Raw genomic sequence first — 17,071 nt, 5'->3', positions numbered from 1 at the left:
CAAAAAGATATCAAACTTATTATATCTAGAGGAAAGACTATTTTCACACTGACCTCACTAAGAATATCTCATTTTTTGCACCTGAACATATTACATTTTAATTTCAAGGTTTCTTTTCATATTGAAGAATGTATTTTAAACAGGAACTAAAAATTTGATGAGTTAAAACTCTAGGAACTGAGCATCTATCAGACAAGCCATTGCTTTATACCAGAGGAGCAAAGTTTTTATGCTGAGACATCACCCAGCACTTTAATCATCCTCAAACAAGTCACGACCCTCCCCCTCAAGCCCACCCTCTCACAACCTGTTTTTTCCCCCCCCATTCTTCCTCCAACTTCCATATTGTCTGTGATGGACAAATAAGTTTTTAACTTGATGCTTAACCAAATGAAGGAGCTGGAACTGTCAAAACACGCAGCAAAACTTAGCAGAATTTTATATTATCAACTTCTCTTCCATCCCTATTGAATAGTGTCAGCTACCTTGCATCATGTCTTACAAATCAGGTTATCAAACTTCGACAAAACTTAGTCTGTTATAAAGCCCTGACAAAACTTCTTCCGTTTACAAAACGTGGCTCAACTAAATAGCATCTATCACATCTCTTGGTCACATCCACTCAAGCTGAACTAATATTTTGTTTTACCTTTAACATAAGGGAATCTGGGGCTTCCAGTGGCGTACATCCATTTTGAGAGCCAACAAGTTCTGCTCCGTGCACTATGATCTTCTGACCAACAGTCAGCCTTCTTCTATGTAAGAAAGCTTTAAGAGGTGGATCCAGAAGAGCTCTAATCCCATACCAGCCATCAGTAACTTCAATTATTGCTGCTGCTTTTTTACTTTCCACATTCTTATTGCTACTGCTAGGAGATACAACGGTGTTTAGTGATATGATTTTAGAAATACACAGTACAAGTGTTTTACCTGCCGCATCATCTCTTTCTGTTATTTTTTTGATTGCTGATCGTTTACTTTTATCAACTTCCAAATCATACCTACAAAAAAGAATTCATGATGCTTTGTTAAAGCAAACAAAATCCATCACATTGTTTTTCCTTAAAAACAATCGTAGCAAACTATTGCTTAATCGATCTACATGATTAAGTACCACTGTAGCAAAGCAAATGTTATCTAAATTTTTGCAAATAACGTGCATTACATTTTTAATACTGATATGCATAGGTTTAACAATATAAGCATTCTGATAAACAGTAAATGCAAGGTAGAGGTGCTTATTTTGTAATATTATGAACTAGAAAGCACACAGTATCACAAATTACAACTCCAAATACATTGCTATACACATACCTATATTTCAACTGCAACAGCACTGTTTCTGGTGTCAAACATCTGTTAGCAAATTCATGTGGAAAAGACACTTCCATGGCTGCCAATTTCCATACAATCCACCTATAGTGATTGTAAACCCAGGCCTCTGTTATTAGCTTGGGATCCACACCAGGAGTGTCACAGAGGGCTCTGCAGATAAATTGTTAATAAATTAACCTGAAATCCACTGTAAGTTTTTACTTCACTGTTTTTCCCTAGCATTGTATTCAGTGTATGTACATAGGCAACATTAACAAAGGAATATTTATTACAGTGAAAACAGGAAGGTTACATTGAATAACCTGATCTGGTTATTGTCTGAATACTGAAGTTTTGTCCTCATACACTTTGGCAGCATGCATGTGCATACATGCACACATTCTTGAAACGGAGTCTTTTAACTCCAGCAGTAGCTCCAGGTGCATGCTCTGTCTGCTTCATGCAGTTATGCACATAGCATAGAGGGACAGAGGTGTGCTCTATTGCCTTTCAGCCCTGGAATTTCCCCTGCTTGCTTGATGAGTTCATTACAATCCATCTGCCTCTACGTCACAGTTTCTAGAGTTGTGGTTTGGGTGTTTTGTTGTTGTTTCTTAAGCATGCATGTGGACAACACATTTCAAAGGACTTTCAGTTGCTACTGAAGAACTTTATTCTCTCCATTGAGTGACCGCTGAAATGGACTTTCATTCTGTGTTGAGTCCAAGCTGTACCACCATGACCTGCATGAGTTGGGTTGGAAACAGCTATTTCTTCCAGCTCTCAGTCACTAGGAAGACCATTTCATTAAAGGAGGAAGAGAAAGAATTAGACCAGAGATTCAAATAGCTGAGCCATTAGACTGATTAGAACACAAGTTAAGTCCTATCAAAAAGTCAATTTCCCACTTGTCAGAAAGCCTCAAGAAGATTTTTAGGAACTGTATTGCAGTTAGGCGAGGAAAACAAACAATTTAAAAGCCAAAAAGTCATATACCGGAAGGTAAGGAGCAGGCAGGACCATCAAATTAATTATTACTACATTAGAAGATAGCCAAGCAATCTCAAGCTTTAGGAGATACTCTCTAATCTTTTGTGAGGGACAATGCAATTCAGGAGTTAAAGACAGAATGCAGTTCAAGATTAAGATCCTAAATACAGATGACTAAATGAAGGCATACATATTCTAGTTGATGGAGATACAGTTAATATACTTAAAGTGATAAAAGGATTGATTCAGCTGACCAACCAGTAGGTATTTATTCTCAACCATATGCTTTAACATATAACAAACCCAGAAAAGATACAGGAACTGAAGGCAACCTCTTGGGGAACAATGTCTACAAATTGCTCGAGAGACTATCTGGTATTCAGGGTCAGATCAACACTGCCACCCAGAGCAGGTTCTGACACCAAAACCACTGTGGCTATTCTGGGATATTTAGCAGTATGTTGGTGGTTTCTCTCTTCTGTTTCTGAAAAATGAATGTGGGGAAGGCCATATATCTGATGGCCTGACCACAGAATCAGGAGCACATCTGAAAATGATTATTAAGACAAGCTGCCTCTGGAACAAGAAGTTGGACTGCCTAAAAAGGCCAATATTTGGCACATCTAGGCATAAGATGTTTTGTGCAAATACTTTGATACCTTTCCCATTCACAGGAAAATTGTGTGAAATTAATCAAGATTACCTCCAACATGCCTAAGCAGCAGATTGCAAATACACTGATCCAGAGTTGGATGCATTGTTCCCAGAGATCTACTGCTTCTTGACAAAAACAACCTCAAACCTCATGTTTCCTATTAATTTGTGTAGCAGTGTTGCTTGTCAGCCTAGAAACAGCAATTTCACGTGAGAAAAGAATGACCAGCATGCTTTCTAAAATGCACGCAACTCCAGAACACTGACATGTAGGCAAGAGGCCCTGCACCGTAACTGCACATGGATGAACATCCCAGACAGTCTTTTATGCATCTACCATAAATGCTTTGTAGGAACATTCCATCTAGCAAGGTATATTCCCAAAACATTCAACAATCATGTCACCACTGGAGGGGAATGCAGAATCAGGATTGGTATCGCTAATAGCAAAATACTTGCCAAATTGGGAGGAAACAGACAAGTAACAAGTTAGGTCAAGTTCTGCATACTCTGCCTCTGAGTGACTACATAAATGCATATGCCTACATGTCCCATAGCTGTCTATGAAACAGTTGGGGCATGCGATGCCACAGGGTGCAAAATGGAACTGTGAGAGGATTAGCTCTGCCTTACAGTATTTAGAAAAAAAACACAGTCAATTTTAAGGACCGCTCTGAGACAAACTTGATTTACTGTCAAACCGAGAGACTCAAGAACTTCCAGAGCAGCATGCAAAAATTCTTAGAAGCCATTTCTAAACAAGTGAAAGACAAGAGGGTGATTGGGAACGGCCAACACGGATTTACTAACAGCAAATCATGCCCAATCAATCCAATTGATTTCTTTGATGAGGTAACTGGTGCTGCGGGCAAGAGGAGGGCAGTGGATGTTGCATATGTTAGCAAGAACTTTGACAATTTCTTACAGTCTCTGTATCATGAAATTGGTAAGATATGGGCTGGATAAGTAGATAAAGTGGGTGGAAAATTGGCTGGACTGCTGAGCATAAAGAATTGTGATCGACAGTACAAAGTTGAGCAGGTGGGCAGTAACTAGTGGCACCTCTCAGATATCAATACAGGAACCAATGTTGTTTAATGTCTTCATTAACAACCCAGATGATGGCATGCAACACACTTGCAGCAAGTTTATGGATGACACCAAATTTGGGGAAGTGGTTGATAAACTGGGGGGCAGGGTTGCTATTTAGAGGGACCTGGACAGGCTGGAGAAACAAGCTAGCAGGAATCTCATGAAATTCAACAAAAGCAAAGTCTTGCACCTGCAATGAAACAACCCCATGCAACAGTAACAAGCTGGCACTGACTGTCTGGCAAACAGCTTTGCAGAAAAGGATCCAAGGTCCTGGTGGACAACAAGACGACCCTGAAGCAGCAATGTGTCCTTGCAGCAAAGGAGCACAAAAAAATCCTGGGCTTTATTATGAGCAAAGCCAGGAAGGCAGTGATCCTTCCCCTATCTTCAGCACTTGGGAGACTGCATCTGAAGTTTCTGTTCAGCTTTGGATTCACCAGGACAAAGATGCTGGTATACTGGAGCAAACCCCGCAGAAGGCCACCAAGGTGATCCTCCTGTGCTCTCGGGGGCTAAGCACATCACATACAAGCTAAGAGAGCTGGGTTTGTTTGAATTTAAGAGAGAAGGCAAAGAGACCTTATTGCTGTCTACAGCTACCAGACTGGAGGATTCAGAGAAGACAGGGACAGACTCTTCTCAGAAGCACACAACCATAGGACGAGAGGCAACAGACACAAGTTGGAACATGGAAAATTCTAATCTGAGATAAGGGTGGTTGTTTCGGTTTTTTTTAAACCATGAGAGTGGTCAGCTGGCACAGGCTGTCCAGAAAGGTTGTGGAATCTCTATTCTTGGAGGAATTCAAGACTCAGCTAGACAAGTCCCTGAGTATAATCTAATTCAAACTGTGTTGAACAGGGGCTTGGACTGGATGAGTGCCAGTGGTCTCTTCCAACTTAAACTATTCTATGATTCTGTGAACTCTAGCACTTGATTGATCTTCACAGAGTAGTTGTTGGGTATGGACACAGAACATCTCCAGTTCTCCCAAGATGAACAAATATTGTTGACACCAAAAACATTTCCCAAAGTCATAGCAATGACTTCAGCATCAAAAATGTTTCCCAAAGTCATGTGGGAGAAGCTAATAATGATGCTGACTCACTAGCAAGAGCAGAAAGCAACTTTTTTTTTCATGAGGAAGTACAGATCACAATATGGAAGTACACATCTTATACTAGTCAAGTTTCCCATATTGGATTACTGGCACCAACTTCACCAACTCAAACTTTCAATCAAATAAAAGCGGTCCTTGAGCTTGGACCAGACCTATCTCCGTCACACTTTGGTACTGGGAAGCAAATGTTGCAAACCTCTTGAATTCTGATACTATATAGGTTGGCAATGCATGCTTGACTACAAATACTACTCAAATACAGGTCCCTGCCTTGAGTGTTTGTGTGAATTCATACCAACAGTGACACTGACTTGAAAAAAGAGCACCTCAAATTTATGGAGGAAATCAGAAAATAATGGTTAAGTATTTTCTAAAGTTTTGCTGGAACAACAGTACACTGGTAGTTCCTTGTTCTGTTGCACATGCTTTTGATTAATTATAATGTGCAAACTTGCTTACAGTAAAACAAAACGTAATTTTTATGAAAGTGTTTAGGAGAGATGCGCTCAACACATACAATTTTTTTTCAGCTCATCTTAAATGACCTGCAAAAGGAGGGACAGAAGGACCAGGAAGAGTGCAAGAGCAAGGGTTGTTTGTGCACTTTTTTTTTTTTTTTTTGCTTCTTACATATACTCAAAAGAAAGCTTGAATGAATCAGTGAGTTTTACTACTGAAGTCTTGGCTTCCTTCAAATCATATGTCAGCTTTAAAAAAATCGTATTGAAAAAAACCATATTTTCAGCCCTGTCCTGCCAAAGAAGCCCTAAGCACCTCCCCAATCAACCTTCGTTCCCATCAAGAAACTCTAGAGCCCAACAGAAATAAATCCTTTTCCACTTGGAAAAAAAAAAAACCAAAACCTACTAATGCTAATTAAACAAAACAGTAAAGTGCTGAATTAACAGAAAATAGTAATATTTTTCTAGACTATTTACACTGTTAAAGAATCCCCAGAAATCTTCTAGATTGACTTTGTGTGCTTTCTTTAATGGTCAGTGAAGATCACTAACAACATTAGTCTACATAGTAAATTTACAATCCTACAATATTTTTCTGTACACTAACAGAGGTGTACTAAAAATGCCCAGTAAAGAAGTAGTCAGAGGCTTCAAAAGATCCCTGTGTTGGATTTATTCTAGGGGATAAGAGAATCACTAACTAATAAATAGCATACTTGTCTCAAGTTCATAAGTAACAGTACCTGTAAAACTCCTTTTTTCCAGCTTTTCCCTCATCTGTAGGTATTAGCCATCCTCCATCAGCAAGTTGCATCCCATTTCCAGCTAATAAATACTCCTTACTGAAAAAGTCTTTGATGAGAAACTGGAAAGATTCTGCATTTGTGCTGTTAACTTGCATGCAATGCTTTGAAACACCATAAGTGTAAAGCTGCAAAAAATCAGATGAAAAAGACAAAATAATGACAATACAGTAAGAATTCAGTGAGAGTTTTTATACCTGACATTATAAATTCAGACAAAATATTTCCTTAAGGTTGAGACAGCTTTTGTCTGACCTTGTCATTTCATATGTAATCCAAGGAGAATGGAGGAATTCCCAGCAATTATTTTAGCAGAACAGCATCACAGTGTGCTTTAAGAGTGTTTAAAAAAATTCAATAGGTTTTGTACCTTCACTGTACCAAAAGCGAGAGGCTTTTGATATAGACTTACCTAAGCTTAAATTTTAACTGTTACCTTAAAACAGCTCTTCATATGGGTTAAAAGTCAATAGCAACTATAATTGGTGGATTTTTTTCCTTGTTTGATGCTGCTCTTGTTTGATTACAACACTACAGGGACATTTATAACCCTTATTATTTGGAATAGTCTTAAAAACTGTGGATCTGTAAAGCTACTTAAAAACTGTAGCAACTGGTATAACAGCCGCTGTAAATACTTATCTCAAAACTGAAGAATATATCTATTCAAAAGCAACTGAGTTTTTGTTTGCTTGTCTTAAGGAACAGATCCCAGGAAAGACACACAATAAAAAGATATCAATATACCTCTTCTGTAGAATAAAAACTAGGAGATTTCTCTTCTACTGCAGTTTTCAGAGAGATTCTATTTCTTGCAGATGTTTTAATGACATAAAGACTGCCTGGCTGTGAGCTAATATTTTGCCTATATTTCTTTTTAATTCTCATTTCCTGCAGATCTCTGGCACAGCGGAGATTTGTCATCATCTTGACCATAGCTGCAAAGAAAAAAACCCCCAAAACATCAAAACGTTTTTACGGTATCAAATATCAGTACAGTGATATCAGTATATCATGTACAAATATCAGTACAGATACAGTAAATATCAATTTAAGATATACAGTCACACTATAAAAGCAGATTCAGAGAAGCATATTTTCTAAGCCACTGCAGATTTTTAGAAACTGCAGTCTAAATATTCAAAGTTCAATGCATTTAAAAAGCAGTGTTTACTGAAGGCATCTGAATAATACTCATATGAAATGAATGATATATTCATATTCATTTCATATAAGTCCCTGAACTAAACTTAAATCTACATATTTTTCTAATCAGACTGAGCTCTATCTTCACAGAAAACTCCAAATGAACAGAAATTATTTTATGATTACTACAAAATCCATAATCCTGAGATTTTGACCTGTAGATACGGGATCTAATTCTGCAAATGTTCATGCACCTGTTCAAATATACACGAGTCCTTCTGAAAAAATCCAGATTATTTGATCGTAATAGTTATAGAAATTATACACACTGGAACATTCAAGAGAGCTTAGAAGGCATAAGCCCACATGCTAAATAAAGTCAAACAGTTGAGCATTGAAACTGCCTCTTTGAAAATTACACAATCAGCCATTTATATAGTTAAGCCTACATTTTAATTAGAAAACAGAATGAAAACAAGCTTCCGTAAAAGTGAATGAAGTATAGCAAGGCTAGTCTTTAAGGTTCCTAGAATATTTTACTTAAGAGGTATATAAAATCAAATATCAAATGCAACATAAGCCATCTTGTTTCTGAAGCACTGTGTGAAAACAAATTTTTCGTGTTCTTAATTAACTTTGGAGATGAGTTGCATATGCTTTATTAGGAGTGCAATTTAAATATTAGGAAAGCAATTATTTCCTAATTTTCCTGGGCCCCCCCAAGCTTAAAAAGAAGCCTCTTTTTATTTAAGAAAGAAGTCTGACAGAATATGCAAAACCCTTAAAGGTTCAATTCTGATAGTTATTATTCACAATACCTAAGTGATCAAAATCTGAAAATACCTAAATTGCCACTTTCTAGGTCAGTGTCTGCTGCATGCTGGATGCAAGACTGGTGATCTTGAGGTTCAGCAATATTTTGTTCAGTTGTGATCTGATTTAATTCCGTCTCTTCAGTCATATTTTTGCTGATTGGTGAGTCACATCTTTTGCTACTGCCTTGTTCACTTGTAGAAAAAGTCAGCTTGGTTTTGAAGGGTGGAATAAAAGTTTTAGCAGTTTTGCCAGATTTGTTCAAACTTTTTGTTCCTTCACTCTCTTTGGCTGAGGCCTTACATGGAGTAGAAACCCCTGAAGTACCATTTGAAGACTGCCTTACTGCACAGTGCTGAAAAATGGCAGGTTTAGATTTGAATCCTTTGAAGTCTTGATCTGGTAGAGTAAGGGTAGGATTCTTGACTTCTTGTCGTTCTTTAATAGCCCTACAGAGATGAAAACATTTAAACATACAAGTTTCAGCTTTCTGACAAAAATCTTTGTCAAGATCTTTATATTCTTAATTTAGTAGTACAACTTTCAACACTACGTCAATAAAAAGACAAAATATCAGTCTTTGACATTTTAAAAACTGAATACTTAAATTCTATCTATTGAGAAAAGAGAAATACAAATGTAAAATTTGTTTAGCATCTCGCTGGTCTACTGCGGTAATGTGTGTTATATGGTAATTTAATATGGTTTATTTTAAAGCAAAATTATTAGTCTTTTATAAAGTTGGGTAGCAAATTATTACCGTATATTTTTTAAAAAGTTACAAGGGCTTGCAAGGTTTTAAGAAATTGCATTAGAAGAACTCTAAAATATATTATAAATTTCTCACCCAAAAGGTTGACAAGTTATGGGTTTTAAAGGAACATGGTACATAAATTTTCTTCTGTCTTTGAAAATGCCTATAAGATAATCAGAAAAAAAGTTTGAAATAGTATATTACATGGATAGATATTTACAGCGCCTTTTTTCCATATTAATGTTATAAACATATAGAAAAGCTTCCAGAGCGGATTTAAACAGCTTTGTTGTTTGGTTTTCCCCCCCCCAAATAAAATCTTTGTATAAAACATCTTCACACTAGTTGCAGACAGATCTAAAGGATAAGTGACCACAATGCTGAACTCTCAAAAGTTCCTATTTGTGAGCCTGCAAGACATTTTTAGGCTCCTGAAAGGGAAATGTTTAGAACTCTTTTAGCAACTTTTTTTTTTTTAAAGTTACAACAGAGAAGGGGACATTTGTACAAACTCCTCCTTCCATCATTGAAGGACATGCTTATCTTGGAATTATCAACAGAACTAAATCATGTCTGCTTGGAATTTAAAGTCATTTGTGCTATGCCCTTAGGCTGCAAAGAGGAAGTTTCATATGAGAAGTCATATATACAAGATGCTACATGTTCTAGAAATGAGACACAAGACTGTACTGGAGATTAGAACTGTTTTCAGTTGTTCCACCAAAGAATGACACTGTTCAGATCCTGCTGCAGGGCAGGATAATATTTACATATGAAGGGTATAAAATTATTCTCTGGCAGCAACTTACAAATTCCATTTAAAACTTTAAACCATGGGTTTTATGCTTAGAACAGATTTAGGACAGCATTCAGGAACCAAGATAACAACCGACATCAGATTACTGCTTAGAACACAAGAAGACTGAAATTACCATCAGGGGTGCTTTTCGAAGCTTTCAAAGATCTGGGGGGATTCTCTGTTCTGTTAAATTCAAGCAGTAGCTGTCTTTTAATTGGAGGTTCCCCTAGGATAAAACCACAGATTTTTAGAAGTAATGTTTCTTTTAAGTTCAGTTTCTTACCAATACTGTATAACTTAATTATAATTTCTAAAACATTCAAGAAGTCAGAGCAAGCAGAAGTAGCAAGTTTTCAGATCACACATCTGTATTAAATGGCCTTTTCGAACACAGAGCTACTTCACCACAATTTGCAAAATTTTCTTCTGTACAGAATGACTGTACATTGTGTTACCAAGAGTGATTTCAAGACTCCATATAATGAAGTCTGTTGCAGAATCTTTTGTGGTCAGTAGGTCTGTTCCATCCAAATCAAAATTTGTGAGCCTTAAGTTATTAAACATACTCGAGACAGTCTGCCTCAGAAATTGCACCACAGTAGACTGCAGCAGCACAGCTCACCTGCATCTTTTTTTGTACTTTCAGTAATCAGAGTCCCTCCAGAATTCTAAAAAAGTGTGTAACACATCTTTTACAGAAGCTGTAACTAAGGATATGGTTCAACTGTGGCACAGCTGTTTCAGGTTGGACTGATAGAGTCCTATCTGCCATTTCACGCCTACCCAAACTTCCCCACGCTAGCCTGGCCAACCTTTGTACCTGAACTTGTGCAGCTAGGCAGCGACTCTGTTGCAATCTGCCCTTCCATAAATAGCTTTCAGCTAGCCCAGGTCCCTGAACAGCTCTGGTTGACTCTGCAAGCATTAAGTATCAACACTTCAGCGCTGAGACAGATCAGTTTTAGATGGTAAGAAACTGCACTTTTAGACCAACAACTACTTTTCATACCAGACTAGCAATCTCAATGCAAGTGAAACCTTGTCCTCACCTACAAGGTACAAAAAGGTGAAAATGGAAAGACTACTACTCATTTTTCAATGAAAAAACACTAGATTTGTGCAGAGAAAAAAAAAAAAAGAAGGAAGTCTGCTCAGAGAGAAAAGGAGCAGTAGCTTTCTTCCATAACTTTATGATAAAACAGCAAAACCTGCACACCTTCAAAATTACTAATCACAAATTTAGCTTGTACTGTGCATTTAAGGCTGGAAAGAGTAGACAAACTATTGCCTGCAGCAAGAACAATTTTTGTCATTGACACCTAGAGAAAGAACTTCAACCTCTATATGACCTAAAAATCAATGTGACATGCAAAAAAACCTCAAACAACCCACTGTGCAGAAATATGGAGTTGAACACATATAAGACAAAGACGTACCGAGTGAGTTTTCTTCAAAGTGCCTCTTCCCAAAGGTCTTATTTTGAAAGTTTTTATCCAGTCTGCCACTGAAGGACTGTGCAGCATTAATTTGTACTCCAGAATCGGACAGATCATCTTCCATAAAAGCTCTTGCACCTTCTACAGCCTCTACTTCCAAGTAATTTTTTGGAGTTTGGAGAAGATTAATATTCATTTCTGCTTTAGCAGTAGCACTGCATGAAATTGCTTCAGACTCTGTTTTCATCCCCAGATTCAGCTGCCCTTTTCTGAAAGACCTGGTCTCCTCTTGCTGAAAGCTATTTTCAAATGATGTTAACTGCTTGTTTTTCTTACTATGTGGTACGTACTCAGGCATTTTGACATGGTGAGTGCTTGGAAAAGACTGCATTTCCCCAGGGCAGATGCTTTTTAAGTCAAAGTCTTCATTGCAGCTTTTTTCAATTCTGGATTCTGAGATCACTTTATCAGTTAAAGATTTTACATGTTGACCACTCTCTTTAACTGAGCTAAGTTGATCTGTAATGCAAAGCCCACTGATCAAAAAGTCATCAGATTCTTTTAAAATGGCCTTTGCTTTTTGATAGGCATTTTTAGAGACTGTTACCTGCTTTCCACTTGCAGTGCTGAACCCAAAAGCAGGATCTGAAATCAAGTCAGTGCTGGCATTTTCTTCCCCTTTTGGTAACACTATCTGCATTTTCCTAGGAACTGCTTCAGTGTGCATTTCAGACTTTTCAACATCTTCCTCAACTAAAAATGCTTCTCGTACATGCGACGAATGATTACCTTCCATTTCAGAAAAGAGCTTTTTAGCTTTCCTGAGTGACTCTTCTGACAGTTGTACAGGCTTACCACTTGCCGTACTAAAAAATCCAAGACTGCTTGTAGAAGAATCTGACTGCTTTATCTGCTTATCTGGAACAGGCAAGTGCCCTAGAAGCTTAATATTCTGTTCAAAGCATCGCCTCTGAGAATTTGAAACAGACTTTGCATCTGCAAATGCGTTTGTATCTTGGTGACCATTTTCACTACTACTTGCATTTGCTTTAATAAAGTGGGATGCGGCTGAATTAATCTCTTCACTTCTTGTAGCATTTAAAAACTTAGCAGAATTAGGACACTCAGTGTGAATGATGGAAGATGAATTTCCAGCAATTTCTGTTTGATTAGTTCTTGAGTTAGTCTCAATTTCATATTTTACAGCTTCACTGTAGTCTTCTTGAAACATTTGTCTGACTCTTGCTAATGCCCTTTCCGAAACAGAAACTGCTTTACCTTTTGCTGTACTAAACACAATTTGTTTCAGATCACCCTTTTGATTTTCAACATTAAGTGTTGTTTCTTTTAACCTGGTTAAATTAGTTTCATCTTCAGGGAGACTGACTAGTGACTGGTTTTGGCAAGCATTAACTATGGTGTCTGTGAAGCAGTTTGTATCAGCACAATGTTCATTTAAATGTTCTAAGTCAAATTCCTTACTGTCACAGTTCAAATAAGAAGAGCTACTTTTTGAAATTAAGAGGGATTGATTAGATTTATTGTTACTATCCTCAACAAATAAAGTATTTTTTGTATCTCCAGGCACAGAATTATCTTCAAGGTCATTTGATACCTTCATTAAATGCAGACATGCAGCAGAGTGCACAGGAAAATCATGCATGTTTTCTGAATCATCCCTCTTTTTTGGTAAGTATTCCATCTCTCTCTCTGCAAACAGTTTTCCATCTTCAGACAAACGAGTTCTACTTAAAGCATCACTCTCCTGTCCGGGAAGGGATTCCAATTCTGACTTTCCACATCTGACATCAGCTTTTTTATGTGCATATGAAGTTACCAAACTTCTTTCACAATCTTCACCTAGATCAACAAATGTATCTACTTTAACAGTATCAAGAATCACAGCATGTTTAATGAGACTGCTCTCTACTGCCTGCTTAAACTGACCTCCAGGTTCTTCAGGAACAAGCTTTTTATTAAAATTAAGTTTTTCTGGATCACATTGAGCAATACTTTCAATACATAAATCACAGTCTTTGACACAGTTTTTACCATATTCCCTTTTCTTTATGGGGTTCTCAAAATTGTCATTACGTTCCTTTCCTACATCAACATTTTCTGCAAAAAATTGTTCAGCTTTAGCCAAAAATCCATCAGCAATTGTTATTTTCTTGCCACTAGCAGTATGAAAACCAGTCAGATAACTCCCTTTCACTTCATTTGTTTCAACATCCACCTCTTGCTCAAAAGGTATTTGATGACGATGGTAATAATCTATTTTTATTCTGCTTTCATTCACTAACAGGTTCTTATCATGGGTGGTGTCTTCTCCTTCCGTATTTTTATGATTTGTCTTTTGTTTATCAGAGTTCTCCAAAACATTTACATCTCTTTCTCCACATTGTACATTGAGCAAGTGTAGAGAATGATCCAAAGCTGCATCAGAAATGGATATATCACCACCAGCTGGAGTTTGAAATTTTTGTGCCAAGCATTCATTTTCCTTTCTGTCTTCTCCTTTCTGAGTAGGAGATGGGTTTTCCATTTCATCCGATATACTTAAACTATGTTCTTCTGCAGTTGTAATAGCATCTCCTAAACATGTTACATCTAACGAGTCTTCTTGCAAACTACCTTCAACTTGGCAATCTCCTTGATTCAAAAACTCTTTGGAAGTTTTATGATTCTGGTTATGTTTTTTAATGGATGATAGACTGTTGATGATAGTGTTAGTACTACTGAAATTAACATTTTCATTATCATTTATTGATCTTTTTGTTCTATTTTCCATATCTTCCTTGAATGGTGCACTAATATTTTCCTCTTTTTTCTGTGCATGGTGGGAAATGGAACGTGTGTGAGAAAGAGCACCTATGCTTTTGAAATCTGACACACAAACAGTTTTTTCTTTGTTTTCTTTTGTCAGGCATCTGACAAAATTACAGTTAGAAGACATATGCCCTTTTGAATTGTGACATCTAGTACTAGTTTCAGAAGATTTAAACAAATGGTTATCATCATCCAAGTCCCTGAAGAGCTCTGCAGATCTGGTCAAAGCCTCCTTAGAAATATTTATTTTTTTACCTCCAGCTGAAGTAAAGCCTACAAAATTAGAAAACCTGTCCTGTTTAGCTACTGGAAAGCTCCCATCAGATATTCTACTTTCATGTCTGTCTAAGTTAGTAAAAGTAACCTTTTTGTCATTTTTATGGAAAACCACTGCATTTTCTTTTTTGTATTCCACCACTTTAGAGTCTTCATTTATGTCTTCCTGCTTAGTACAATACCTGTCATTTTTCACTTGATTTTCAGATCTAAAAGTGCTACAAAAATCAGCATCTTTCCTTGTTTCAGAAATATTTTCCACATTCGTTTTTCCACGTGTTTCTACAGTTCCAAACTGTTGAAAGGCCTGACTTTGTATCATGTTACTTTGCTTTCTAAACTGTGTAAATTCAAACTGACTACCTGTTTCTTCCAGGATACTAGAAAGTTCAGCAATTTCAGCTTCTTGGCTTGCTGTCAAAGTTTGATTTGTTTCTTGCAAGGATTGTTGACTTCTAGGAAAGCTTTTACACAAGCCAGCTTTATGTGGAATAATCTGTGTATGCCTGGGCTCAAGAAAACTTGTCTGTGAATCTAAAGAATCAGATAAATTACTGTCCAACTTGCTTTCTGAATCTGAGAAAAACGTATTCTCCTTTTTAACTTGATTTGAAAAGTTACTGACTGTTTCCATGGAAGAGGCTTCAAAGTATTCATTTTCAATATCTTTGAACAGCATTCTGCCTTTTGCTATACTGACTTCAGAGAATTTAATCTGCTTATTGGAAGCAGTCTGAAAGCCACCAAAGCCCAGATTCAAACTGCATGCATTAAGATTTCCTGATGATTTCCCTTTATACTTTAGGTTCTCCTTTGACTTTGTGCTGGAATACATAGGTGCTACTTGTTTATCTTCTTCAGAAAGTACCTCATTTAAAGAATTATCATCTATAGAATCTAACAATTCTTTAGCAATCTCTACAGCTACATTATTGCAGGCAGCTGCTTGAGGGCTTTCATTGTTTTCAACTGACTTTGGCTCTTGATTGTCGGCTACAACTTCTGAAAAGGCAGCTACATCTGTTTTGTCCCCTTGTTTTAATCCAGTACTATCATTTTCCGAGCAGTTTATTCCCAGAGGTCCAAGTACTTCTCTACAGTCAACTACTGACCACTGGTCTACTGTAGCATGCTTTTTATCAGTTGATATTTTATTGTAACAATCACTACTGACTCCATTTATGCCGAAGTTGATCCAACTCAAAGTATTATTGAAACCGCTGTCTGTCACAGACGTAGCGTCATGGTGCATATCAATCAAGTGTTCATTATCCCTAGAAGACCGTGCAAGTTCTTCTTTAAGGCTCTGAGGTACAGTAGCTCCATCATTCACATTAGCACTCATATACTTGTCTTCCTCACCTTTCTCTAAGCAACAGCCTTTAGGGAGCAATCTGGAATGCTTTCTTGCCATTAGGCATGCTGAAGTTAGAACTTTACATTTTATATTTGAAATTATTTCACTATTTAAAGAATCTGTTGTGTCTTCTTTCTGTGTATTAGATACTGTTAAACATTTTAATGATGTAGCAGGTTGATCCTCTCTTGCATTTTCCCCTAAGACTCTCAGGTCTTGTTGCTTCAGCCTATCGTTGAAGGAATTATCAGATGAGTTATCCATTATATCCATTTTTAAAGTACAAGTGCTGAAATTATTTTCCTTGATATTCGATTGCAAATGCTTTCTCTCAGCAAGAAGCAAGCAGTCTATAAGAGAAGACATTATGGAAAAAAACCATGTTAATAAAGTAGTTCTCATTTATTCAAACAAATGCAAATTCAGATTTTCATAAAATTTTGGCCCGTAAGATCATTTCTACACGTGCTTAACACTGGTACCATAAATAACACCTTTGTTTTCAAATGTGAACTCCTTGACAAGATTGGATATCTGTTTAATCTAATCATGTTCTAATAGCCAGAAACAAGTGAGTAGCCTGCAGTTAATGCTATCAGTTAAAAAAAATAATTTTAAAAAAAAATCAATTTTTAGTTGTAATGAAATTTGAAGAGATGGGCTTCCATCCCTTGTGTGTCAACATAAGGATTTGTTTCAAATTTTAAAGAGAAGTACTTCGATTCCTAATATTAAATAATTCTTCTAGAAAGAACAACAGCTTTTAAAAATAGGAGTATGTGCTTGCTTTCATTTTATAGTTTGTTTTTTGAGATATTTTGTGCTTCTGGAAGAAACAGATGTACAGTCTTAAACCCCCTAATTTTAGAAAAATAACAACACAACTTTACCATTCTCTATGATCTCTTAGAAGTTATCAACTCAGACAAGATGGCCCTTGACACTATGGATGTCTAAACAGCATTGACAAAGATAATTAAGCTTGTCAATTAGAATAATGGTTCAAGGTGGAAGTTTCTATTCCAGAAACTAATCTGAGACTAAAGCAGTTAGTTAGCACCAGACTGTTTGAAAATACTGCTATTCTGTCACTATTATTATAACAGACCAATCCCATATCTTGATTCCCAGACTAGTCAGTTGCAGAGCTACTTTATCGCAAACACAAGATTTTACACGATTTTATCTGAAACATTTACATAAAAGGTTCTTAATAAATACAGA

The 17,071-nt window shown here is 36.8% G+C and overlaps 1 protein-coding gene across 1 annotated transcript in view; it reads right to left on the bottom strand.

The window, feature by feature from the left end:
- Positions 1-17,071, bottom strand: part of BRCA2 (BRCA2 DNA repair associated) — a 42,061-nt gene that overhangs the window by 11,567 nt on the left and 13,423 nt on the right. Inside the window, exons 11-18 of the mRNA XM_050914158.1 lie at positions 11,386-16,197; positions 10,083-10,175; positions 9,244-9,313; positions 8,427-8,845; positions 7,185-7,375; positions 6,378-6,565; positions 1,315-1,485; positions 650-1,001 (exon numbers count right to left, since the gene is read on the bottom strand). Coding sequence (XP_050770115.1) covers positions 650-1,001; positions 1,315-1,485; positions 6,378-6,565; positions 7,185-7,375; positions 8,427-8,845; positions 9,244-9,313; positions 10,083-10,175; positions 11,386-16,197 — 6,296 coding nt within the window. The remainder of the gene's footprint in view (positions 1-649; positions 1,002-1,314; positions 1,486-6,377; positions 6,566-7,184; positions 7,376-8,426; positions 8,846-9,243; positions 9,314-10,082; positions 10,176-11,385; positions 16,198-17,071) is intronic.

The sequence above is a fragment of the Gymnogyps californianus genome, chromosome 1, assembly GCF_018139145.2.
Source record: "Gymnogyps californianus isolate 813 chromosome 1, ASM1813914v2, whole genome shotgun sequence".
Classification (NCBI taxonomy): Eukaryota; Metazoa; Chordata; class Aves; order Accipitriformes; family Cathartidae; genus Gymnogyps; species Gymnogyps californianus.
Note: the sequence above shows the minus strand (reverse complement) of the source record. Positions and strands in the feature narration are given on the sequence as shown.